This window comes from Cervus canadensis, chromosome 4 (genome assembly GCF_019320065.1).
Source record: "Cervus canadensis isolate Bull #8, Minnesota chromosome 4, ASM1932006v1, whole genome shotgun sequence".
Taxonomy (NCBI): domain Eukaryota; kingdom Metazoa; phylum Chordata; class Mammalia; order Artiodactyla; family Cervidae; genus Cervus; species Cervus canadensis.
Genome location: NC_057389.1, coordinates 94206852 through 94233038, shown reverse-complemented (window position 1 = coordinate 94233038; position 26187 = coordinate 94206852). Strand labels below are relative to the sequence as shown.

The 26187-nt window shown below is 50.6% G+C and overlaps 4 protein-coding genes across 5 annotated transcripts; 2 read left to right on the top strand and 2 right to left on the bottom strand.

Annotated features, from left to right (window-relative positions):
* Positions 1-308: 308 nt before the first annotated feature.
* On the bottom strand, positions 309-1084 carry GNG14 (G protein subunit gamma 14). The gene is given in 3 exon segments (XM_043466800.1): positions 309-893; positions 896-982; positions 985-1084. Coding segments are annotated over 3 exon segments (300 nt in total). The 3' UTR covers positions 309-780.
* A 3050-nt stretch (positions 1085-4134) lies between these two features.
* Positions 4135-8068, top strand: DHPS (deoxyhypusine synthase). Its single transcript, XM_043466793.1, has 9 exons — positions 4135-4680; positions 5238-5402; positions 5579-5700; positions 5791-5887; positions 6002-6088; positions 6515-6620; positions 6701-6804; positions 7649-7774; positions 7859-8068. Exons 1-9 carry the CDS (start codon positions 4474-4476, stop codon positions 7952-7954), a joined length of 1110 nt encoding a protein of 369 aa, XP_043322728.1. The 5' UTR covers positions 4135-4473; the 3' UTR covers positions 7955-8068.
* WDR83 (WD repeat domain 83) lies at positions 7966-12086 on the bottom strand. Of its 2 annotated transcripts, none has more exons than XM_043466795.1 (9): positions 11915-12086; positions 11711-11831; positions 11522-11627; positions 11221-11272; positions 11012-11138; positions 9601-9668; positions 9401-9509; positions 9203-9317; positions 7966-8262 (listed from the first exon to the last, which is right to left on the bottom strand). In XM_043466795.1, the coding sequence occupies exons 1-9, from the start codon at positions 12015-12017 to the stop codon at positions 8113-8115; spliced, it is 951 nt and encodes a 316-aa protein (XP_043322730.1). In that variant the 5' UTR covers positions 12018-12086; the 3' UTR covers positions 7966-8112. The 2 variants fall into 2 exon arrangements, with proteins under 2 accessions (XP_043322730.1, XP_043322731.1); XM_043466796.1 differs by having other exon boundaries at positions 11221-11269; positions 11915-12084.
* A 213-nt stretch (positions 12087-12299) lies between these two features.
* On the top strand, positions 12300-25916 carry WDR83OS (WD repeat domain 83 opposite strand). The gene is made up of 4 exons (XM_043466799.1): positions 12300-12453; positions 24750-24855; positions 25311-25408; positions 25518-25916. The coding sequence occupies exons 1-4, from the start codon at positions 12404-12406 to the stop codon at positions 25582-25584; spliced, it is 321 nt and encodes a 106-aa protein (XP_043322734.1). The 5' UTR covers positions 12300-12403; the 3' UTR covers positions 25585-25916.
* Positions 25917-26187: the final 271 nt, after the last annotated feature.

Here is a 26187-nt window from a genome sequence, read left to right as displayed (position 1 = left end):
GGTGTGTGTCTGTGAGATGGGGCCTGAAAGCCTGGGCGACAGCCACTGCTGTGTGTGTGCTGGGGGGGAGTTCTGGGTGCGCCTGTGCCTGCCCAGGTGCATTTCAGGGATCACGTGTGCCCGAATGTCCCCAGGGAGGCCAGTCAGGCTGTTGTTTAGTTGCTCAGTCGTGTCCGACTGTTTGCGACCCCATGGACTGTAGCCCTCCAGGCTCCTCTGTCCATGGGATTTCCCAGGCAAGAATACTGGGGTGGGTTGCCATTTCCTTCTTCAGGGGATCTTCCCGACCCAGGGATTGAGACCGCGTCTCCTGCATTGGCAGGCGGGTTCTTTACCACTGATCTGTGCATGGTTACGGTGTCCCTATCTGTGTCTTCTGTGAGGAAGAGGGAGACACTTGAGAAGCGGCACTTGTCTGCATGATGGTACCTGCGTGTGTGAGCTGTGGGGGTGACATGCGCTGATATGTAGATCGGGACTCTAACCCTGGGTGTTTGTGCAGTGGGACCGGGCACCTGCTAATGCTACCCCATAGACCGTGGGGAAGGGGGCAGTCAGGGAAGGGATAGGTGAGGGAGGGGCATGCTCCTCTATTCAGGGTCCAGGGTGTGCCTCTGTGGTCGTGACCCTGGCGTGGGCGAGGAGGGAGGCTGGGCCAGGCACACCCCACACCTGGCCCCTACAAACCCGAAGTCCACCACGGAAGCTCAGCTAAGCCATGCCCTGAGGAGCACTCACTTGATGTTCATTGAGGCCCCCGGGTGGTCTGGGCTGCAGGGTTCATAGGATGGCGCAGGGCTTCTCCTTGAAGGGGTTGGTGGCGGCCGGGATGCCCACGAGAAAGGGGTCGCTCTTGGCCTGCTCTGTGCAGAACTGCAGCAGGTCAGCAGCTGCCTTGGATACCTGCAGACCAGCCCGGTTAGCCCGCCCTGGGCCGGGCCGTCCACCTGCCCCGATCGCTCAGACACACCCGCCTCAGCCTGGTCCTCACCTTCACGCGGTCAATGCCCGCCTCCATCCGCAGCTGCTCCACGGCCCGGCGGGCTTGCCCAATGTCACTGCCAACGGTCACCTTGCTGGACATCTGAGGGAGGGTGAGCAGAGCCACAGGCAGCAGACTGCACCCCCAACCCCAAGCTCCTACCTCCTTCTATGTCCCTGGTGCCTGAGGGATGGGGGTGGCTGCTCCCCAACCCCTGTCGGGACCATATACCTCAGCTGAAGACTCCGGCTGACTCCTGGCTGCTTGGTCCTCCTCCTGCGGCCCCACTCTGGAGCCCTCCCCGAGCCCAGCCTCTCCAACACCCCCCACCCCCACAATGCCTGCAGAGACTTTGAAGCCAGGACGCTCATGGAGTGAAATGTCACCAGCGGCAAGAACAGCTGCCGAGGCCAAGGGGGTCCCTGCCCAGGAGGCCCAGCGGCTGCTCTGTCGTGTGTCAGCTTCGCTGGGGGAGTGGAGCGGCCCCGGGCTCTCACAGATCTGCTTGATCCCCTGCTAACTGGCTCCTTCTCTGATGCGAGGAGGCACAGCGTGAACCCTGGTTCAGGTGCAGCCCTGCCTCTCCTGTGTGTCTACACTCATGACCCAGGGTCCTTATTCACAGATGGCTCAATTCAGTCACTTATACTTATGGCTTCCCCTGCGTCCCAGCCCCTTCCCCGACCTCTGACCCACACGAGGCTCCACCTCCCTCCTGGGTCCCTCACTCCCACCTCTCAGTTGTCTGTCACCTAACTTGGCCAAAGCTGGACCCTGGATCATCTCCCCCAACCCCAAACCTCCATCCCCCAAGTTCACCACCACCCACCCAACTGCCCTGGTTCCAATCTTTACCTCCTTCATTCCTTTCTTCCAGTATTCCCACATTTAATCCTTCATCGAGAGCCATCAGACCAACTTTCTTTGTTTTTAATGAATAATTTTTTATTGGAATAGTTGACTTACAATGCTGGGTCAGTTTCTGCTGCACAGCGAAGTGAGTCAGTTATACATACACAGATATCCACTTTTTTTTTTTTTTTAAAGATTCTCTTCCTGTATAGGTCATTACAGGGTATTGAACAGAGCTCATCTATAAACAGTGCTGTTTACAGATGAACTTTCAAATTAGGTTGTCAGACTGGGCACTTCTCCCCCTGCTGTTGGTAGCACTGGGGTCCTGCCCCCCCATCTCAGTTTGCCTGGGCCGGTGCAGTTGTCTGGACTCCCCTGCCCTGCACGCCCTGACCCCATTCTCCTCCAGTAAGTCAGTGGGATCTGATAAGTAAATCACATTACAACATGGATGAAACTTGGGGACATACTGCTAAGTGAGATAAGCCAGTCACAAAATGACAGCTAATACATGATTCCACTTATGTGAGGTAGTCAAATCCCAGAAAGCAGCATGCCAGTTGCTGAGGAGAAAGAGGGATGGGGAGTTGTGTTTAATAGGTACGAAGTTTCAGTTTGGAAAGATGAAAGAGTTCTTGAGATGAATGGAGGTGATGGTTGTGTAACAATGTAAAGGTACTTAATGCTTCTGAACTGTGGACTTAAACATGGTTATAGTGGGGGACTTTCCTGTGGTCCAGTGGCTAAGACTCCACATTCCCAATGCAGGGGGCTTGGGTTCAATCCCAGGGAACTGGATCCCTCATGCCATGACTAAAGATACAACATACTGCAAGTTAAGACCAAGTGCAGTCAAAAAAGTATCTTTTAAAGAAGAGACAGACTACAGAGCTTTCTCTCTTAAAAAGAAAAAATAAAGTTACAATGTCAATTTCATGTTATGTATTCTACCAGTTTTAGAAATTGGAAAAAATAAATCAGAGTCTTTCATTTTAAAAACTCCCTTATGGTTTCCCAGCCCCTGAGAATAAAACCCACCCTCCTCACGACAGCCCACAGGGCCCTGCCTGGTCTGGAACCTTCTGTCCTCTCTGAATCCTTTTCAACCGCTCCTCCTTTCTTCACGGATCACCCTGACGTCTTTGTGTGTGTTGCATCCGTTTTTGCTAAGATCCCAATGCGTGCCTGGCACTGCAGAGAGTGAAGACAACAGCAGTGAAACATGACAAGATCCTGCTTTCACAGAGCTGCTGCTCTAGTCAGGGAGGGATGAACAACAGCAAACAGACTATATCGTGTACTGTGAAAAATAACAAAAGCAAGGTAAGAGCAATCAGGGCAGGCCTCTTGGAGGAGGTGACATTCGGATTGAGGCCCAGAGGAGGACAAGCTGGGGAAGCAGGTGTTCCAGGCAGAGAGAACAGCAAGTACACTGCCCCTTGGTCAGGAAAGAGCCTGGTGGGCTCTAGATCAGTCAGGTCAGTGGAGCTGCAGAAAAGTGAGTGGGGACAAGTGGTAGGGGATGAGGGTAGGCAAGTCAGTGCTTTCTTAGGCCACAGGGAAGAGTCCAACTATTACTCTTACTGGGAAGCCACAGTAAGAGGGCTTTTCTAAAAAAAAAATTATTATTTTTGGCTGTGCTGGAATATTTCTACATCATTGCTACCCGGCCTCTGGGTACTCTTCATTGTGGTGTGCAGGCTTCTCATTGTGGTGGCTTCTCTTCTTGCAGAGCATGGGCTCTAGGCCACGTGGGTTTCAGTAGTTGCGGCTCCCAGGCTCTAGAGCACAGGCTTAATAGTTGTGGCACATGGGCTTAGTTGCTCGGAGGCAGGTGGCAGCTTTCCGACCCAGGTGTCAAACCCGTGTCTCCTGCATCGGCAGATGAATTCTTCACCACTGAGCCACCAGGGAAGCACACAGTGTATAGAGTAGACTCCATAAATTGTAGAGTGAGTGATTACAGGGGTCTCACTGGACTAAACCCTATGCATGGTTAGGAGGACCCATGAGATTATAGACCCCATCCTCCAGCATCTCAAAGGCTCGCTAGAAGGAAAGAGATGTCAGCCCTGGATCCCTTACCCAGAGGAAGGTCAAGGAAGACTTCTCAGAGGGATGTGGCAGCTCAGCTGCCAGAGACAGAAGACCAGGGGTTATGCCGCATATGGAGGCTCCGGAGACTTGCAAGACACCAACAGCGATTTTTCTATTTGACGAGAGACTCTTCGAGGCAGAAACTGTCTGATACCTCCTGGTGATTCGAATTCTAACAGCAACGTTCAAGAAACCATTCTCTTTGAGAGGGTAGACACCAACTGGCAAGCTCCACGCAACGCGGCGGGTTTCCAGCAGGCGGCAGTAAAAGTAAAAATCATTCTTCGGCGGCTGGGAACACATGGAATACGAATAATGACTCCTCGCGGCTTCCGTATTACGGACTGTACAAGACAAGATGGCCGCGCCCTGGATTCCGGGCGCGGCAGGTCATGTGATTATACAACTTCCGGCCCTCCCAGGTTTTCCCCAGGCCTTAAGAGTCTCCTACAGAAGTGCGTGCCGGGGCCTAGCGCAGTTCGAGACCGCCAGGGGGCTGGCTTGGGGCGGCTCTGATTTGAGAGTGCAGCTGCAGGACCATGGAGGGTTCCCGGGAGAGGGAGGTGCCTGCGGCGGCGCTGGCCGCCGTGCTGAAGCACAGTTCGGCACTGCCGTCCGAGAGCGCGCAGGTCCGGGGCTACGACTTCAACCGCGGCGTGGACTATCGCGCGCTGCTAGAGGCGTTCAGCACCACTGGTTTCCAGGCCACCAACTTCGGGCGCGCGGTACAGCAAGTCAACGCCATGGTGAGACTTCCTGGGTTGGGGGGGGGCGTGGCCTCCAGTAGCACTCTGCGGCAGCTGGGGGCGGGACTTCTCTGGGAGGTGTGTACTTCGTCCAATAGTGGGAGAGAGTATGGGGCCCGGGAGTTTTTTGTGCTGGGGAGTGGTTCGGACTGTTTCTGGGGCGGGGAGCGGGCGTTATAGGCAACGGGTGAAAGTATTACGGAAGGGACGGAGCCTGGGCTAGAGAGTGCATTTGAGGGAGGAATTGGAGGAGGACCGTTAGACCTGGCCGGACCTGAGCTTGGGTTTGCTTTTTCCGGTGGGGAGAGGAGTCGGGCCTGAAAAAGTGATGCTCTCGGATTCCTGAAAAGGGGCAAAGCCTAAGCATGTGACCTGAGACTTGGGCTATGAACAGGGCGGAACCTACACCGAGGTGTTCCTTCCCCTGTTCCAGGTAGAAGTGGTTCCCTGTCCCTGAGTGGGCAGAGCCTGGGCGGGGAGTCTGACGCCGAAACCCACCGGGGGTCCTTGGGGTGGAATTTGGGGCCAGAGGTTAACTCGACCCTGCCCTTACCTAGATAGAGAAGAAACTCGAGCCGCTATCTGAGGATGAAGACCAACATGCAGACCTGACCCAGAGCCGACGCCCACTCACCGGCTGCACCATTTTCCTGGGCTACACGTCCAACCTCATCAGTTCAGGCATCCGTGAGACTATCCGTTACCTCGTGCAGCACAACATGGTGGGACCTGGTGGGGGTGTGGCCTTGGGCTCTCTGGGTCAATAAGATTGGTCATTTAAGTGAGATAGGGAGATGTGGGTCAGTTTTGTTTTGCAGCAGAGCTCCCCACAGGGGTCACTGGATGAGGGTTGGGGGTTGGTTCTGCTTGGGATAACCTCACTGCCTTGTGGCTGCAGGTGGACGTCTTGGTGACCACAGCTGGCGGTGTGGAGGAGGATTTCATCAAGTGCTTGGCGCCCACATACCTGGGCGAGTTCAGCCTCAGGGGGAAGGAGCTTCGTGAGAATGGGATCAACAGGTGGGGGGGGGGGCGGTGCTGAGTGGTGCTGGGTAAGGGAGGCAGACTGAGGGTCCTGGGCCCTGATGTCCATACACCTTCTGTCCTCAGGATTGGAAACCTGCTGGTGCCCAATGACAACTACTGCAAGTTTGAGGACTGGTTGATGCCCATTCTGGACCAGATGGTGCTGGAGCAGAACACAGAGGTGAAGCTGGAGCAACCTGGGGCTGGGGGCAGGGCAGGGGGATGGGTTTGCTGATGGCATGGTGGGTATCAGGGGAGGTGCCACTGCCTGAAGCCAATGTCTCCCTCCTCCTAGGGTGTGAAGTGGACACCTTCCAAGATGATCGCCCGGCTTGGCAAGGAGATAAACAACCCAGAGTCCGTGTATTACTGGGCCCAGAAGGTGAGGGACTGGCAGGGGCAAAGATGCCAGGCTTTGGCATGTGTTGCTTTTCACAGCCACCTGGATAGTTGGTACTAGTCTCCTCATCCCTGCTTCTACATAAGGAGCCTCAGAAACAGAGCAGTTAGGCAGTTTGTCTTAAGTCCCACAGCTATTGACTGTGGATCTGGTATTCTGGCTCTACTCCTAGACTGCTGGGAAGTAGTTGGGCAATACTTAGCAGCTCCCATGGGGCCTGTTGGAGGGCCCCATGCTCCTCAGAGGCTCTGGGGTCCAGCAATCAGAAAAACAAGAACTACCATTCTTCATGTGCCAGGGCCAAGTGAACTTAAGCACCCTGCCTAGAATCAGGCAGAGGAGGAAATGCCTGCAGGCTGCCCCTACAGGGCTTAGATCCAGCCGCCCTCCTGTCTTGCTCTTTCCTAGAACCACATTCCTGTGTTGAGCCCGGCACTAACAGATGGCTCGCTGGGTGACATGATCTTCTTCCACTCCTATAAGAACCCAGGTCTGGTCCTGGACATTGTTGAGGGTAAGATGTTAAGGCCCCAGAGGAGCAAGGGAGGAGGGCTGCTTGGGCCTGTGGTGGCCTGACTCAGCCCTCTCCCCCAGACCTCAGGCTCATCAACACACAGGCCATCTTTGCCAAGCGCACGGGGATGATCATCCTGGGTGGAGGCTTGGTCAAGCACCACATCGCCAATGCCAACCTCATGGTGAGCAGGGATGCAGGCTGTGTGGTCCCTGGTGGGGGGTGGTACTCGTGCCTGCTGTGCAGACAGGCCTGTGTACTAGGACCATGCCATGTGCTGAGAAACAGTTGTGGACTAGAGAGGCCAAGATGCCTGCCCTCCTGGATCTGATGCTCTAGTGGGGGAGATGAAGAGCAAACCAGTGACAAGGTGACATGTATATCAGGTGGCAGTATTGGCTACAAAGAAAGACCAGGGATGACGACGAGAGGGCAGGAGAAAGGCATGCTATTCAGAGAAGGGGAAGCTTCCTAGGAAGTGTGACCTGTGAGCAGAGGTTTTTCAGGGGTTGCTCCCCATGAACCATGTGGTTATCTTAGGGGATGGGTGTGAGATGAGTTCCTGGCAGAGGGACTGGCCAATGCAAAGGTTCTGAGGTGCCTGATGTAAGCACATCTTGGAGGCCAGTGAAGGGGAGAGTGAGAGGAGGTGAGGCCAGAGGTGACAGGCGCAAAGTGCAAGGCCTTGAGGGCCACTCAGGCGCTCACAGACTCCCTCTAGCTGCTGCGGGGGGAACAGACAGTGGGACTGGGGTGGGGACCATAGAGAGGGAAGAGGTGCAGAGGTCTTCTCTGGCAGATGTGGGTGGGATCTTGCTACCTAGGACGTGAGTCTGGAGCAATGCTGCCCACTGCCCAGCATCCCATGACATCCCCACTTGGCCCAGGTATTGACACGGAGCTCTTCCCTTGGAGTCAAGGCCACCAAGGGCTTCCTGTATCTGGGACACATCCCTCTGCCTTTAGCTACAGTGCCCTGCCCTGAAGTCTGAATCTGGCTTACCAGCCCATTCTGTCCCTCCCCACAGAGGAATGGTGCTGACTATGCCGTCTACATCAACACTGCCCAGGAGTTTGATGGCTCTGACTCAGGCGCCCAGCCAGATGAAGCTGTCTCATGGGGCAAGATCCGGATGGATGCACAGCCTGTCAAGGTGAGGGTTGGCCAGCCAGCTGGAGCACAGGCTCTCCTAGGCTGCAGCTGTGGATCCCCTGGCTCACCTGGGTCCCCTCCATAGGTCTATGCTGACGCCTCCTTGGTCTTCCCGCTGCTTGTGGCTGAAACCTTTGCCCAGAAGGTAGATGCCTTCACGCCGGAGAAGAATGAGGACTGAACACTGGATGGTGCAGCCCCAGGGAAGCCTCGCCCCCTCCCCTATTTATTAGTTTGCAGACCCAGCCCCACTCCTTGGTCAGCAGCATGTCTAGAATAAATGATCTCAGTGGTCCTCCTTAGGCTGTGTCTCTGTCCTTGGCAGTGGGTCCCCTGGCTTCAGCTTGGGGCACCTTCAGCCTCGTAGGTCTCCTCCCGCCAGCACTGGATGCTGCCCCCCATGGCGGTCAGCAGGCAGGGCTCCGTGGGGTGGTAGGCCAGCGACTGCACCACACCAGGACCTACAGGCAGGGCCAGCGCCAGGGCACCCTGTGGAGTGCGGGGGTTGGCAGTGGTCATCAGGGTGTCCCCCTCCTCTTGGCCGCCTCTCCCCTGGTTTCCATTATAATGCCTCTAATTGCTTCCCAGACATTGCAAACTTAATCCGTCCCACATTGAGCCCGCCAGTCAGTTGTCCTTCCAGGTGCTCAGGTCAAACACCTTGGATCTCCCTCTTACATCTCAAATCCTTTTGTAAGTAAATCCTCTTGGCTCTGCCTTTAGACTGTGCCCAGAGATTGCCATCTGGGCTCCACCAGCCCACCTGACAGCCTCAATGCTCACTCCTTTTATTACCCTGCAGTCATGGCCTCAACGTATCAGGTTCCTCTCTCCATCTGCAAAATGTCCTTTCATGTGCCCTCCCCTTCATGTGCCAGTCCTGGACCCTCGAGAAGTAGGCAAAACGTTGGTGCCTCCTTAGTTCCCAAAGGGAGAGCTGGCTCCTCAACTCTTCAGGGCCCTCCAGTTCCTTCATCCTTTTAGGGACTTACTTCTGTGGCCAAGCCCCAGCCCTGACCCCATGAAGCCCGGCTGGTCAGTTCCCATTCTGACACCCCCACCAGGCTGAGACACATGACAGAGCTTACAGGGCGGGAAACCATGGGGATGCTCAGATGTGGCTCAGATTTCCTGAACGACTACAGCCCCATCTCACCTGGGGTGAGATGCCACCATCAGCCGCCTCCCCGAGGGTCATTCCCAGTGGCCCCGCCTGACCTGGATCCCGCTGCCACCACTGCCATCCACAGCCCTTCCATTTCCTGACCGATGCATGGGCGCCACACCGTGCCCTTTGCCAGGACTGCCCTTCTTTCTTCATTCTCTCATTCCTTCTAGCCCCCCCGCCCCCCCCCTTTTCAGGCCTGACAGTGACTCAGGGAAGGACAGGGCAGGCACCCCGGCGTGGAGTGGGGGTGGGGAGGCTCACTTCCACCAGGTCCCAGAAGAACACCTTCCCGTCCTCAGAGCAGCTGACCACATGTGTGTCGCGCTCGCTCAGGCAGCAGTCCAGCTTATACTCCTTGTTCTTATGGCCCGTGTACCTGGGGGTGAGTGGAGTCAGAGTGGGGGTTGGGGCGGGCTTTACTGGGGGTGGGGGAGGGGCCCCACGACTCTGAGGACTCACTCGCCCAGCAGCTCCCCTGTGTCCTTGTCCAGAAGCCGCAAGGTGGAGTCTAGGCTGGACACCAGGGTGCACTGGCCATCCCGGCTGAAGCAGATGCAGGTGATGGGGCCTTGGGGGAGGGGAGGGCAGGCATGTCAGGCTGGGGTCCCCTGGGCTGTCCCCACCTTCCCTGCCCGCCCCCCCGCACCAGCCACACTCACTGCCCACGTAGTCTGAGAAGAGCTGCCCCATCCTCAGGTCATAGCGCCTCACCCGGCCGTCTACGGAACTGCAAGACAGGGTGGCTGCAGCTGAAGCACCGCAGGGGCCGGTAGGTCCAGGGCTTCAGCTTTGGTGTCCCTGTAGCCTCTTCACCTGGCCAGGGCCCCGAGGGCAAGGCTGGCACCTATCCTTCCCAGTACCCTTCACTGTCACCTCATGTTTAGGATCAGCCGCGGAAAACATACACTGAAGTGAATTCAAGAGTGAAATTCTGGGACTTCCCAGGTGATCCAGTGGCTAAGACTCTGAGCTCTCAATGCAGGGCACCTGGGTTCAATCTCTGGTCAGGGAACTAGATCAAACATGCTGCAACTAAGACCCAATGCAGCCAAATAAGTAAATTAAAAATAAATATATTAAAAAAAAAGTGAAATTCTAAGACAATGGCTTTAAGACTCAGACCTAAGGGCCAATCAAGTCCCATTCCATCTGTTTCTGCTTTCTACTGAGCTCCTTCTCTGGGTCAGACCCTGTGCGGAGACTTGGCACACAGCTGCTACCAAGCCAGGAGCACTTGCTGCCAACGTGGAACCTCGGTGACTGAGGGACATCAGCTCCCTGAGGAGGTGACACTGGAATTGAGATTTGAGGCTGAGAAAGGAGCCAACCATGTTCAGTTCAAGGGGGCGATATGTGGGAACTGGGTGGGCTGACAGGCCAAGGAGTCCAAACACCCCCAGTGGTGGGATCAGCACTCCCTCAGGTTGTGGCAACACTTGGGCAGCCCTGCATGGGAATTTTTTTTTTTTTAATTGTCTTCTGCAGCTAGATTGTCAAATCTATGTAGGCAGGGGTTTTCCTTGTTTTTCTATCTTGTTCACTGCTATACGCTCACTGACTAGAAATGGAACCTGTAGGAGGTGCTCAGACACACTCTAAGTAGTATAGGAACAGTCCAGGTGGAGAAAGAGCAATTGCATGTCGGTCCCAGAATGGAAGCATGTGTGGCACATTTAACAGAAATTAGCTGCAATACTTTGGCCACCTGATGCAAAGAGCCGACTCATTGGAAAAGACCCTGATGCTGGGAAAGATTGAGGGCAAGAGAAGGGTACGACAGAGAATGAGAGGGTTAGATGGCATCACTGACTCAATGGACACGAGTTTGAGCAAATTCCGGAAGACAGAGAAGGACAGGGAAGCCTGGAGTGCTACCGTGCATGGGGTCGAAAAGAGTTGGACAAGACAGCGTCTCAACAACAACCACATAAAAGCGGAGAGCACAACAGAGACCAGACCATGCAGGGCCTTAAGAGCACAATGAGGAGAGTAGATTTTTTAATCCAAGCACAGAGACAGCTGTGAACCTCAGTGGCACCTGGCGAGCGACAAGGTCCTGGTCCCACTCACCCTGCGAGGACCTCATGGTCTGACACCTTCACGCTGGATATACCATCTCTGGCTTCATCCAGTGTCTGTATTGGCTCAGGTTTCCGAGAGCGACAGTCCCAGCAGCGGATGGTGGAATCGATAGAGCCTGTAAGGCCAGCATGAAGGTGGATTAGGTTTAGGGGGCAGAGGCAGTCTCCTGGGCCCACCCGACAAAGCCCTGGACTCACCAGACAGGATAACTGTGGCCTCTTCATTAAACTGTACTGTGTTCACCTTCTGCTAAACAGGAACTGCGCTTAGAGGTTGAGGACAAAAGCAGGGTTCCCAGTGCAAGTTAAAGCAAGGGAAAAAAGTTAAGGGTAGGGGAGATCAAAGAGTTGGGGGGGGACTGCAAGGATGGGGCTTGATGAAGTGCGGGCCATGGGGAAGGATCCTTGCGCTGTAACTGCGGGGGGAGGCGGATCCCTGTTACCACCCACTTGCAAATTCAGATCTGCTTCAATGAGTCCCCTTCTTGCTTGCACTCACCCCTGCGTGGCCCCGGAATTTCCGCACGACTTGCCCCGACGCCACATCCCACAGCACCACTGCCTTGTCCCCACCTCCAGAGCAAAGATTGCTGTTATCAAAGGAGCTAGAAGGCAGAGCACAGAAAATTTAGCATCTACTTCTGTTCCTGGCCTCAGCGCCCCGATCCCGCCTTGGCCCCCGGCTCACCCAGCCGCATCCAGCACCTCGTAGCCGTGGCCGCTGTACGTCCGCAGTAACGTCCCCCGCAGCGGGTTCCACAGCTTCAGGGTCTTGTCGCTGCCGCAAGTCAAACAGTAATTGCCATCCACTGGGGAACACCAGGCGGGGGTTACTGGGCCGCCGACCTTAGGAGGCGGGAGGAGGGCTCGGAAAGAAGATCAGGGTGCTCACCATTAAATCGCACAGCTCGAACCGCCCCCTGCCCGCAGTCCAACGTCTTCAACCGTTTCTGCGGCAGCTCCGGGCCCCGCGGTTTTGGCTCAGGGAAAGCCATCGCCTTTCCCTTCCTCGCCACCTTACACGCGCCGGCACGGAAGCATTCCTTGCCCTGGGAGGGTGTAACCTTATTATTGTCCTCCATAGTCTACTTCCTACTTCTCACTTCCGGGTTCTACATTTAGGCTTTTTGGAGATAGTGTTGGAAACACTGAAACTTGTCTCCAGCTTCCCAGTTTCTTTCCCCACTTCTGGTCTCCTAGGAGCATTTTTGGCTCCTCCGAATTCTCTATCCCCTGGCTGGGGGGAGTTCCGGTAACCGTCGGTAGGAACGGAGGCGCGAGGGCTGAGAGTGTTACTCTAAAAACTACCCTGTGTTTCCAAGCTGGAAGCTGCCGGAAGCTGCGATTCCCGCAGCGGAAGAGGCGCGACTTCTGACTCGCTATGTCCGCGAACAATATGTCGGACCCACGGAGGCCCAACAAAGTGCTGAGGTGAGGCTCTTAGTTGTCATGGTGTTAAAACAAGAAAAAAAATTCAGCTGTAAATTTTAACGATATAATTGGCTTTACCAAATGAATCATAAATTGCTATATACATCCCATATAGCAAGTAGAGGGGAGCGCTAAAGAGCTATAGAAAGGAAAAGGTTATTTAAAGGCAGGACAAGGAAGTCATAAACAGAAAAAAGGACGATTTCAGATTAGACTAGTTTCCTTTTGGGGAGAAAAGGGTCTTGATAGGTGGGGGTTACCCCATTTTCCTTTTGAAGGATGGAGACGGGAGAGAATCCATGTGACAGACTGCCTCATTGGTGCTGACCAGAAAATTCCTGACTGACCGATTAAGAGCATTTCTGGAGAAAGTTGAAGCTTCTGTTAGGTTAGATGTTAAGCCCCGATTTGGTGGCTTGGCCAAGTACAAATTTTTGGACCTGTGGTATTCTTTTTAACAATCTTCTCTCTCTTCCCTCCTCCCCTCTCCCAATCAGACTGTCTGAGAGATGTGATCAAAACTTAAGGCATGAGCGCCACTCTCAGCTGCTACTCTGAGGTTCTCTCAGTTTTTGTTGTTCTTTTGCATGCTATCCATAGTTAACCCCTGTGATAGTCACAGGTCCTTGCTGGCTTCAGGTTCACAGTCTCTGAGTTGGTTATTCTCTTGTTACTTTTCTGATGTTCTAGTCATGGGGAGATCTTTTGCTTGATGATTAGTGACTGTGATTAAGCATTTAAAGCTTTTGAGAGAATACAGTGCATTCAGTTCAGTTGCTCAGTCATATCCAACCCTTTGTGACCTTATGGATTGCAGCACACCAGGCTTCCCTGTCCATCACCAACTCCCAGAGCTTGCTCACACTCATGTCCATCCAGTCGGTGATGTCATCCAACTATCTCATCCCTGTCATCCCCTTCTCCTCCTGCCTTCAGTCTTTCCCAACATCAGGGTCTTTTCCAATGAGTCAGTTCTTCGCATCAGGTGGCCAAAGTATTGGAGTTTCAGCTTTAGCATCAGTCCTTCCAATCAATATTCAGGACTGATTTCCTTTAGGATGGACTGGTTGGATCTCCTTGCAGTCCAAGGGGCCCTCAAGAGTCTTCTCCAACACCAGCGTTCAAAAGCATCAGTTCTTTGGTCCTCAGCTTTCTTTATAGTCCAACTCACATCCATACATGACTACTGGAGAAATCATAGCTTTGACTAGAAGTAAACCATTACTTTGCCGGACCTTTGTTGGCAAAGTAATGTCTTTGCTTTTTCATATGCTGCCTAATGCAGTGTATTAAGGAGGTTATTATGATTATAATATGCAGGATAATTAGCAATGTTTGGAGTGCACTTTGGAGCCATGCTCTCCAGGATTGAAACCAGGCAAAATCAAATACATGAAAGAGAGTTCCCACTGGGACTTTCCTGGTGGTACGCTGGTTAGGACTTGGTGCTTCCAGTGCAGTGAGCAAGGCTTTAATCCCTGGTTTAGAAAAAAAAGAAAAGAAAATTCGCCTTGAGGGAGTCACCTTCTTACGCAAGCTGGCTTGCTCAGTGATCTTTTGTAACTGAGTTTCAGCTTCCCCAGAAGGGGTAATCCAGTGTAGCAGGTGGTATTGACCACAGCATGGACACGCCTTGCTCAGCTAAAAGATAAACAAGGACTGTGTGTTAGTCGCTCAGTTGTGTCTGACTCTGTGACCCCATGGTCTATCCATGGAATTCTCAAGGCAAGAATACTGGAATGGGTTGCCATTCTCATCTACAGGGGATCTTCCCGACCCAGGAATTGAACTGGGTCTCCTGTGTTGCAGGCAGATTCGTTACTGTCTGAGCTACAAGGTAAGCCCCTCATCAAGGGCTGTTCTGTTACAAAAGAACAACTTTGGCCAGAGAATCTAAGGATCTTTCTTGGGCTGATGGCCTTGCCAAAGGACACGAATCCTGAGTCACGAAATCCTCATCATTCTTTTTAAGTTCATGATGTAAATCCAGGGGACTTGACCAATGAGGTGTCTTAGTTCCCTTGTAGAAAGTTAGGAGCCCAGTTCGATAACCTAAGAGGCATTGCCCTCTGTGCACTGGCTATCTAGGCATTCAGAGGCTGAAGGAGAATGATAACCATTATGAACAAAGACAGACCCTATGGGGGCATAGACCATTTCCATTAGCGGGGTACTGTTAATGGATTCATTCACAGGGATTACTGCATTTACCCATTCAAGCCAGATGTCAGTCAGGTTTTCATTACATTTGGGAATAGCTGAAATTCCCAGCCTGAAATAATGTGTTGCTCCAAACACCTTGCAAAGATAGGTGCAGTTGGTGAGATCTCTTAGTGAGTAGGGGCAGATCTGATCTAGATTATCATGAGAATGTGGGGGTGCAAGTGCAGTGAGATTTACTAGTTAATTGTGTCTAATTGAGTATGTATGGTTATGACGGGAGAAAGGCAAAAACAAGGTATAGGTTGTTCTGGCTGTGAAAGTTGAATTGCATAAGAAACTTTTAGCGGGTTTGATTGTCGTTTCCTGTGACATTGAGAATAGAAGAAAAACTGGTCACAAGCAGGACCAGGAGGTCTCTAGCATCATGGATAGATTGGAATTTTTTTGTTTTGTTTTTGGCTGTGCAGTGTGGCATGCGAGATTCTAGTTCCCCGGCCAGGGATTGAACCCACTGCTCCCTGCAGTGGTAGCGCAGAGTCTTAACCACTGGACTGCCAGGGAAGTCTCAGATTGGAATTTTTTAAATTTATTTATTTATTTATTTAAGACTGTGCCGGATCTTTGTTGCTGTGTGGGCTTTTCTCTAATTGCTGCAAGTGGGGGGCTTCTCTTGGTTGCAGTGCAAGGGCTTTTCATTGCAGTGACTTCTGTTGTGGAGCACAGGCTCTAGGCATGCGGACTTCAGTAGTTGGGGTTCCTAGGCTCTAGAGCCCAGGCTCATTAATTGTGGTCCACAGGCTTAGCTGCTCTGCAGCATGTGGAGATCTTCCTGGATCAAGGATTGGACCTGTGTGCCCCGCATTGGCAGGCGGATTCTTTACCACTGAGCCACCAGGGAAGCCCCCAGATTGGAATATTTAATGAAAAATCCAGCGGTCTGAAAGCATACTTTCCTCAGCAATGGCCTGGGTGATAAGGGTGAGAACATCATCTTTCCAGGTGAAAACCAGAGTAAAAAAAGAAAAAGGAAGAAGGGTTTCAGTCTAGTTAACGTATGGTCTTGATCCGGTGTCTGGCACAGAAGCAGTCCACCTTGACGGCAACTACTTCTCTTCCTCATCAGTTTGATTCAGAGGTCTCCAGCGTCTGTTTAGGACTAGATGTCTGATGGAGCTTTCCTTAGCTATGAAATGTGTACCAAAGGCTCTGCGCCTTCTCATTTTGTGGTCTTTGTCAGTGGTCAGGAGCACTTGGTAAGGTCCCTTCCCATGGGGCTTGAGGGCTGTCTTCCTCTGATGATGTCTTCATAATACTCAGTCAGCAGGCTCCAGTGTGTGACCAACAGGATCCTTTGAGTTGGGATCTGGGAAGGCTTCTTTCTTAAACCTGTTAATGATAGCATAAGACATGAAAGACTTACAGTAGCTGGTCCTATTAATGTTAGATAGCAAGGGATCAGCAGAAAGTTGTATACCAATGGACATTGGTCTACTGGTGACTGTTCCATGTGGAGTGAGTGTATGTTTTCAGAGAGGGTACTGGGAACAGTTGTCATGGCCAGAGGCAATACCTTAGGCCAAGGGAGTTCAGTAGTTTAAGCAGTTTAGAGGTTTTCGAGGATCCCATTAGTTCTTTCTACCTTGCCTGATGATAAGTAAAAAGGAGAGTGATAATTCCAAGGAGTCTGCAAGGTTTTCATTAAGGCTTTTAGGATTTGCCCACTGAAGTGGTTGCCTCAGTCCCTGAAGATTGTGGGAGGTAGACCCTGAGTTGGAACCACATCTTCTAACAGTTTCCTTGCCGTTGTGAGGGCATTAGCCTTGTGACAAGGGAAGACTTCAACCCATTAGGAAAGCATGTGTAGAGTAACAAGAACATATTGATAACCCTTACTGGGTGGCAGTTGGATAAAGTCCAGCTGTAGGTGCTCAGAAGGTCCAGAGAGGGGAGGTCTGAGGCCTCTGGGAACACGATAGTTTTTCCAGGATTATAGACTTGACAGGTCAAACATTGGTGTAAACTGCTTTTGTAATTTTGTCTCCCCACCCATGTCTATTCGTCATTTGAGTCATCTTAAAATGCACTATGATGGGTGAAGGAATGCAAAAACTGAAAAACGAGATTTGTCAAGGAGCTGGGAAGAACCACGTGGCCATCTTGGGTTTCCCATAGCCCTGAATGTTTATCTAATTTACAACTATTGTTTGCCCATCTTAATTTCTCTGTTCAGGAACAGACTGATGTTACAAGGACATCAAGATGGCCAGGGTCTGGCAATGAGGGGTCATGTTTTGCTGAGGCAGAATGGTCTTCATCCATCTGTGCCATAATACTTATTTATTTTTTACTGCTCTGTAAGCCAGAACTTAGTTCCCCAACCAGGGATTGAACCCAGGTCACCACAAGGAAAGTGCCGAGTCTTAACCACTGGGCTGCCAGGGAATTCTCAGTGCCATGATATTTATAGACTCTTGCTGCTGTCTTTGCATGAAGCTCAACTAGGGCATTTCCTGAACTCTGGTTCAGTCTTTTAAGTGTGAGTCTCAACTTTAATGACAGGTAATTTCTTACCTTCAGGAAGTAAGACAGTAGTTTACTTGTTGCCTTAAAAAAAATTTTTTTTTTTAATTTATATTTTTGGCTGCCCGGGATCCTGTGCGCAGGCTTCCTCTAGTTGCGATGAGCAGAGGTTGCTCTCTGGTTGCTGCGCTCAGGTTCTCATTGTGGCGGCTTCTCTTGTTGCGGAACACAGGCTCTAGAGTGTGGGCTTAGTTGCCCCACAGCATGTGGGATCTTCCAGGACCAGGGATCCAACCCATGTTCCCTGCATTGGCAGGACCATGTGGGAAGTCCCTGTTGCCCATTTTTGATGGGGGCCCGAGAGGACTTCAGAAAACCCCTTTGTTTCCATAACATCTCCAAATCATGGATGATCCCAAAGGCATACTGATTCTTGGTATAAATATTAACAGTTTATTATCTGATAATTGCCAGGCTCTGGTAAGGGTATGGAACTCTGCTTGTTGGGCCGCTTTCAAGTATGGGAAGTTTCCTTTTCAAGTAATTCATAATGGTTAGTAATAGCATTATCAGTTTGGGAACAAGGTGTCCCTTTTTCATTTTCATTTTAGAGTATGGGCCATCAGCAAACAAGATTATATCAGGATGTTCTTACCTGACAGTTAAGGGGCTCATCTTTGTCAGTAGGGGTAGTGATGTAGCAAGTTAAAGGTGTTGCAACATTTAAGATGTTGCATAAGTGGAGGAAGCAAAAGGATCTCATAGAAGGTTAATCTGCTGGTAGAGAAATGTTGAGTCAATTCAGAGTTAAGAAGACTGGTTTTTTTGTTTGCCTTTTTAATACATTTAGGAGACCAGGAGATGCCCCCTCTGCATATATTTATTTATTTATTTACTTACTTATTTATTTGGCTACTCCAGGTCTTAGTTGCAGCATACAGGATCTTTTAGTTTTGGCATGTGGGATCTAATTCCCTGACTAAGGATTGAACCCAGGCTGCTTGCAGTGGACCCACAGAGTCGTAGCCACTGGATCACCAGAGAAGTTCCAAGAGTTAAGAAGACTTTGGACAGCATGAGGAGTCTGTGAATAAATGCTGTTACCTCAGACTAGATCAGCTGAAGCTTCTACTAACTTTGTAGTTGCAGCTGTAACCCAAGACAGTTGGTATAGGCACTGGCAACTGAATCCAGTTACATGCTGTGATAAGAAACAGGCTAGGTTTATTGCTATGCTCTTGTGTGAGCATTCCCAGGGCTTGGTTATTTCTTTCATGCACAAATAAAGGGAAAGGTCTTGAATAATTAGGTAGGGCTAGGGCTGGTGGTTCTTACAGCACCTGTTTTAGTCTTCAGAAAAGCCTACTTATGTTTATCTTCCCTGGAAAGGAGCTGAGGGACTAGAAGTGTAGTGAGGTCATTGGGTGGGGAAATGAATACAGAGAAATTAGGCGCCCGTAGTCGACAGGGGCCAATCAAGCCTAGAAATCCACATAGCTCTCGCTTAGTTGTAGGCCTAGGAAATTCTTGGATTAGCCTGATCCTTGTTGGAGATGGCTGGCTTCCTTCAGCACTAGGTAATGAACATTACCTACAGATAATTGTAATTTTCCCTTGGAGAGTTTATGTTCCTTTTGTCAACTGAAATAATCAATAAGCAACCTATAATAAGAATTTTATCTAAGCCAAACGGAAGCCCATGGCCCAGGAAACACAGATTCATAAGCACTTGAATTGTATTTTGCTGGACTACAGTATGGCAGAGGCTTATTCAGGCAAAAACTGCAGTTACATAACTTGTTTGTCAAGAATTATAATTGGAACTTCCCTGGTGGTCCAGTGGTTAAGACTGTGCTTCCACTGCAGGGGGCAAGGGTTCTATCCCTGGTCAGGGAAGTTCTGCACGCCTGCAGGTATGGTCAAAAAAAAAAAAAAAAAGGAATATAATAGAGCTGGCAAGATATAAGAGTGCTTGTTAAGCAAGGATTCGTTGGGGTTTGAAGTGACTGTATAGTTACAAGGGGAGATGTTGAGACCATAAGGTTGCAGTTAGCAGCTGCTAGCAGATACTGTCTTGAGAATAGCTGGTGGTGTGGTTAAATTTGATACAGTTCAGAAAATTCAAGTCCTCATTGATGCATTAACGTGGCCACCCGGCTCCATTTGGATGCCTGAAGCACAGTTCTGTCTTGTCCGAACAAAGAACAAACATCAGACACAACGGGGACATTGCTTCAAGGTTTCAAGAGACAGATTAGCACATACACAGCAAGACAGCATGACCTTAGAGAACGGAAGGGAACCTCATATTCAAAGGAATTGGTATATTGGTATTGTGGGAATAAGGTGAAAGAACATTTATCCCCTCTTCAAAAGTGGACATTCTGCACAGTCTGATAACTGCATTTCTTTCTTTTTTTTTTTTTTTGGTCTGTTTAATGATTAAAGCAGATGTCTGTTTGAGAGGCCACAAGATGGTCTGTTCTAATGAGCATAAAGTTTAAGCCGAGTCATGTCTTAGCTGGAAATACTCTCCATACCACAGTATGTGACAAGTTCTTCTATCACTTTCAAGCAGATAAATGAAATCTTTTATGGATGCCTCTTTGGTTACTGAGCACAGCAAGCAGTCATCCACCTGTTGTGAAAGAGCTCATTTCCTGGGGACTGGTGGGTCCTTATCTTGAAGGAGCACTTGAGAGAAGTCAGAAGGGGCCTCAGTGAACCCTTGAGGCATGAGTGTCCAGGCTTACTGCTGATTGTTCCAAGTTAAGGCAGACGGACATCAGCTGTTGGAATCTATAGGGATACTGCAAAAGGCTGAAAAAGATCCACAACAGTGTTTTGAGCTTGCTGGAGTTTATGACAAAATGGTGTTCCAGGTTTGGGACAGCTGGGAAGAGGGGAATAACTTGCTAATAACCCTTAAGTACTGGTTGTTGTTTAGTTGCTTAGTCTGGTCCAACTCCTTGTGACCCCATGGACTGTAGCTTGCTAGACCTTTCTGTCCATGGGGCTTCCCAGACAAGAATACTGGCTGCTAAGTCGCCTCAGCCGTGTCCGACTCTGTGTGACCCATAGACGGCAGCCCACCAGGTTCCCCCGTCCTTGGGATTCTCCAGGCAAGAACACTGGAGTGGGTTGCCATTTCCTTCTCCAATGCGTGAAAGTGAAGTCGCTCAGTCGTGTCTGACTTGTAGTGACCCCATGGACTGCAGCCCACCAGGCTCCCCTGTCCATGGGATTTTCCAGGCAAGAGTACTGGAGTGGGTTGCCATTGCCTTCTCCAGGGGATCCTCCTGACCGAGGGATTGAACCTGTGTCTCCTGCATTGCAGGTGGATTCTTTACTGCTGAGCCTGCAGAAGCTCCTGAGGGAAGGGATAAATCAGGAGACCAGGACTGACACATACACACTGCTGTGTATACAACACATAACCAAGAAGGACCTACTTTGTAGCCCAGGAAATTCTACTCAGTGCTCTGTAAAGACCTATATGGGAAACGAATCGAGAAGAGAGTGGCTATGTGAGCATGTGTAACTGATTCACTTTGCTGTACACCTGAAATAACACAGCATTGTAAATCAACAATACTCCCAATAAAAATTAAAAAACAAAAGAAACCTTCCCCTGGGGCTGGAGTGGGGGGAAGCTCTTAAGTTATGGACAAATCACCATCCTCACCCATTAGGTTTCCAGATTGGCAGGATCTGCATGTTGTGGTGGCTACTATCAGGCAGGCCTAATTACCCCTGGGACATTAGGTCTTCTGTTGTGGGTGTGCGGCTTCGTGTGGCTTTAGGCTTCAGAGGATATTTGATGTAACTGAGGGAGAGGTTTAGTTATGTGTGTCTGAATCTTTATAAACTCTGTATTTTTTTTTATTCTTCCAATGTCAATGTTAGAAATAATACACAGGGGATTTCCCTGGTGGTCCAGGATTTTGATTCCTGGTCCAGGAAGATCCTGAATGCCGCAGGGCGACTAAGCCCGTGCACTGCGACTACCAAGCTGGAGCTCTAGAGCCTGCGCTCTGCAACAAGAGAAGCCACCGAACCTAGAGAGTAGTCCCGGCTTTCCGCAACTAGAGAAAGCCCGTGCGCAGCAATGAAGATCTGGTGCAGCCCAAAATAAAGAAAGAAATAACCCAGAGATTTTGAGACACCTCAATTAAATTCAGGGACTTTTGTTGGAATTCTTTCTCCTTTCTGTCAAGGACGGATTGTAAGAACATAAAAAATCTGGTTCAGGTTGGTCAGGAAATTTTAAGGTAGAGTCCCCATTGGAAACAAAATGTCTTAGCCCTTTTAAGTTAGAAAGGAGAGCTCTACCTAAATAGATTGACTGGGGCTATGTCATTGCAAAAAAGAATGTTTTTCAGTCAGGAGTCCCAGAGTCATTTGTACAGGTTGAGGTAGAAATTCTCTCTGAACTTTTGTTAGATTTTTCCCATTAGGAAACCTTTTTCACTCTGAGGGAGTTGTCATCTTAAGGGAATGGGGGTGAAAACATAGCTCCAGACTGCACGGAGATCAAACCAGTCAATCCTAAAGGAAATCAACCCTGAATATTCATTGGAAGGACTGTTGCTGAAGCTCCATTCCTTTGGCCACCTGATGAGAATAGCCAATTCATTGGAAAAGACCCTGATGCTGGGAAAGATTGAAGGCAAAAGGAGAAGGGGGTGGCAGAGGATGGGATGGTTAGAGAGCAACACCGACTCAACGGACATGAATTTGAGTAAACTGGACGATAGCGAAGGACAGGCGAGCTGGCATGCTGCAGCCCATGAGGTCACAGAGAGTCAGACACGACTGAGTGACTGAACAACAACAACATCTCAGGAAGACATGTGAGAGTCTCAGCACATAGCCTGGCTGTGAGGGACCAAAGGAAGGCGTACAATCTTGAGAATTCCTGCTGAAGAGGGAACAAGAGGTGTGAGGCAGGTGCATTCAGAGATAAGCTCTGACAGAGTCACAGAACTGAACAGCAACAATAAGTATCAACGAGAATTTGGCAAGGTTTCCCATTAGATTTAATTTTATTTTCCCTTTGGCTGTTTAAGGGAATTATAGATAACAGCTTACCAGAGAATCCCTCAGAATACTGAGGAGATAGATGAAGTTGAAGATGAACTCAAGTTGAAGAATTTGCATAAGACCTTTGAGGACAATCTTTTTTTTTTTTTTTTTTTTGAGGACAATCTTTTTTCCAGTGTCCCAGTTGATTACATTTGAGACAGTGGTCCTTGGGCCAGCGTTTTGATGGTGGACCCTTGCTGCTGCTGCTGCTAAGTCACTTCAGTCATGTCTGACTCTGTGTGATCCCATAGACAGCAACCCACCAGGCTCCCCCGTCCCTGGGATTCTCCAGGCAAGAACACTGGAGTGGGTTGCCATTTCCTTCTCCAGTTTGTGAAAGTGAAAAGTGAAAGTGAAGTTGCTCAGTCGTGTCCCACTCTTAGCGACCCCATGGACTGCAGCCTACCAGGCTCCTCCATCCATAGCATTTTCCAGGCAAGAGTACTGCAGTGGGGTGCCATTGCTTTCTCTGGGTGGACCCCTAGGAGGGCATTATTTTAGCTCTCTGGCCTTGGAGCTGTTGTGACTGTAAGACCAACAACTTGGGGAGTTTTTGCTTGTGTCTTGCTCTAAGGTCGTTTCAAAGTGCTCAGCTGTGGTCACTGGCTCCATCAGCCTGGTGGTCTCCTATCGCCTTTTCTGTATGTTTATCAATCCACTAATCTCAGGAGGTAATCTACTTGCAAACAGGGCCACTAGAGCAGGTTAGGTGACTATCATATGGAACCGAAACACCATAGGAGGAGGGCTTCCAAGCATGCCTTAAAGTTGGCCAGATTCATCTTTCTTTGTTTCACATGTTTGAATAATAGACCAGTCAGTAGGGGTAGGGAAGATTCTAGGAACGGTTTATAAAAGGTCTGTTGCTTTTTTAAAAAAATTTTATTTATTTATGGTTGTGTTGGGTCTTTGTTGCTTTGTGCAGGCTTTCACTAGTTGCAGTGAGCAGGGGCTACTCTTTTCGGACTTCTCGTTTCGATGGCTTCCCTTGTTGCGGAGCACAGGCTCTAGTCATATGGGCTTCAGTAGTTGCAGCACGCAGGCTCGGTAGTTGCAGCTCATAGGCTCTAGAGTTCAGGCTCAGAGGTTGTGGTACACAGGCTTAGTTGCTCCACAGCACGTGGAATCTTCCCAGACCAAAGACGGAACCTGTGTTCTTTGCATTGACGGGTGGGTTCTTACCCACTGTGCCATCAGGGAAGTACAGTTGCTGTTTTGCAAGCTTTGTCTGGTTGAGGACTTTTTTTTCTTTTTTTTAATTTTTTGGCTATGCCCCATGGAAGGAAGGATCTTAGTTCCCCAACCAGGGATAGAACCCGAAACCCCTGCAGTGGAAGCTTGAAGACTTAAACCACTGGACCGCCAGGGAAGTCCTGAAACCCTCACTTTCAAGGGCAGTCTTGTCTCAGGGAAACCTTCCCCATGACAGCCATTGTAATTCTAGGTAGTTTTTAGTCATACTTTGCCATTTTTGTAGATATTTACAGCTTCTGAATTATAGTTCTTGGTCATAAAAATAAGCAAGTGTGCCAACGGGTAGACTTGTTAAAGGGCATGGTGGGGTCAGAGATGCTCCCATCTCTCTTGGCTGGCCTTTATCTACACAAAGACAGACAGACATGAACACTGTAACACTCCAGCCATAACCAGTTACTGTGGCCTGTCCAAGAAAAAGGCCCTGTGCACACCATCACTGACTGCCTACATGGAACCTGGCGCTGGAGAAAGGCTTGAACCAGGAGCAGACCCTACATGGCGACTGTGGACTGATTCCAAACAAATTGGGAACTGCAGACCAACCAAACCACCAGCACGTCCCAACAAGGAATCTGGGAACAGAACCAAGGGCCTGGGGTTTCTAATCAAATGAGGAACTGTAGTCAGAACCGCCAGCAACTCCCAACATGGAACTAGTGATTTCAGACAAATGGGGAACTGACTGGAAAGCCAGTTAGGTCGGGAGCATGACACAAAGAGAGCAGAGCTGAGAACTGAGAGGAACTTACCACGGCCTCCAGATAATAGTGAGAAAGACAGTGAACTCGGAAGGGGATTCACGGGCACGCTGCCTCGGGTTTCTTCTTGTCCCTGAATGTCAGAGGTTCACTTTGGACCCTGTTGCTGCCACCAAATCACTTGAAAAACAAAATTCACCTGAGTAAATTTTAAAGGTCTAATTGGCTTTATTGAAGGATTCATGAATCTGGCAACATCTTGTCTAACAAGTAGAGGGGAGCATTAAAGAGCTATAGAAACGGAAAGGTTTTTAAAGGTAGGACAAAAGAGTCATAAGCAGAAAAAAGGATGATTACAATGTCAGAGACTACATTTCTGGAGGAGGCTGACGCTCCATTCAGGCCAGGAAGTGAGCCCCAGTTTAGTGGCATAGCCTAGCATAAATGACTCCATTTTGAACCTGTGGTTTTATTTTTAACAATGGGGATGGGTCTCAGATTGTGGGTTGGAGGCCCAGGGAAGCATCTGCCTGTCCTAGGGGCAGAAGTCGAGTGCCCCTGACCCTGCCGCAGGTACAAGCCCCCACCGAGTGAGTGTAACCCAGCCCTGGATGATCCGACACCAGACTACATGAACCTGCTTGGCATGATCTTCAGCATGTGCGGCCTCATGCTCAAGGTGGGCAGGGCTGTTTCTTTCCCCATATTTCTGCCTGACAGTGGGGAGCCTTGGATTCAGAATAAAGCAGGGCCGGCACTGAAGGGGGCAGGGCTGGGGTGATGCTAAGTGGAGAAAGCCAGAGCTGTCGTGAAGCCAGAGGTCCGGGTCAGGGTAGGCACATTGGAGGTTGGTCTGAGGCTTTAAGGCAACTTGGTGGGGTCCTTAGGGTGATGGGGGATGTCAAGGGCCAGGCTTCTTAGGCCTGAGGGGACATGGTGGGGTCAGAGATGCAGTTTAGGGAGTAGGACCAGAACGTGGGTACCTGCAGTTAACTTTGGGAGCCTGAGACTGAGGGACTCCTGGGGATCAAGGTTGGAGCTGCACCAGGTGAAACGGATTAGAATGAGTAGGGGAATGGCTCATTGGGGTGCCTTTCACTGGACCTAACCCACCCGTCCACCCACCTCTCCCAGCTGAAGTGGTGTGCTTGGGTCGCTGTCTACTGCTCCTTCATCAGCTTTGCCAACTCCCGGAGCTCTGAGGACACGAAGCAGATGATGAGTAGCTTCATGTGAGGCTGGGTCTGGGGAGGGAGGGACTCCTGGGGGAGGGGAGGGAGCGCCCCCACCGCCTCCACCCCCACCTCTCCACCCTGGACTGACATCTCTCTCCCATCTCAGGCTGTCCATCTCTGCCGTGGTGATGTCATATCTGCAGAACCCTCAGCCCATGACGCCCCCCTGGTGATGTCAGCCTAGAGGGGTCGTGTTCTGGGCCTCTCTAGCCACCTTGCCCTAGGCCTCACCTGTGGCTGCTCAGCCTCCTGCCATCAGCTGCAGTGCTGGGCTTCCCTGGGCGAGGCAGTCTCTGGGCCTGCAGCTGGACGGAGGGAACCTGGCCCTAACCGTGGGATCCCACGGCTGCTGGAGCAGAGAGGAATCCCCTGGGCCTACCCCCCTCCATCCCCACCTTCTTTTCCTACCCTTCCTACTCCCAGGGGAGACGCTGTCTGTGTTTCTAGGTGTACCCACTCATTTTCTTGTTGAAACCCATTAATAAAGTTTTGCATTTGGGCTGTTCTCTGTGACCCCTCTCTCCTATGCATGGTGGCTGCTTGTCCTAATAGAGGGAAGGGCTCCACCTTCCCACTCAGTCAGGACTGGGATGGGGCCCGAGTCTGGAGCCTTTTGGTTAGTTCATTTGCTTATTTCGCAAGACTCATGCCTTAAGCGAGCTTCCAGAGACTGAACCGTGATCTCTGCCCTCTGACAATTCAGCAGATAGCTCTGCTGATCTAAGGAATCTGGGCTTTGGTTTTCTCAGATGAGTGAGGGTAATGTCAGCACACCG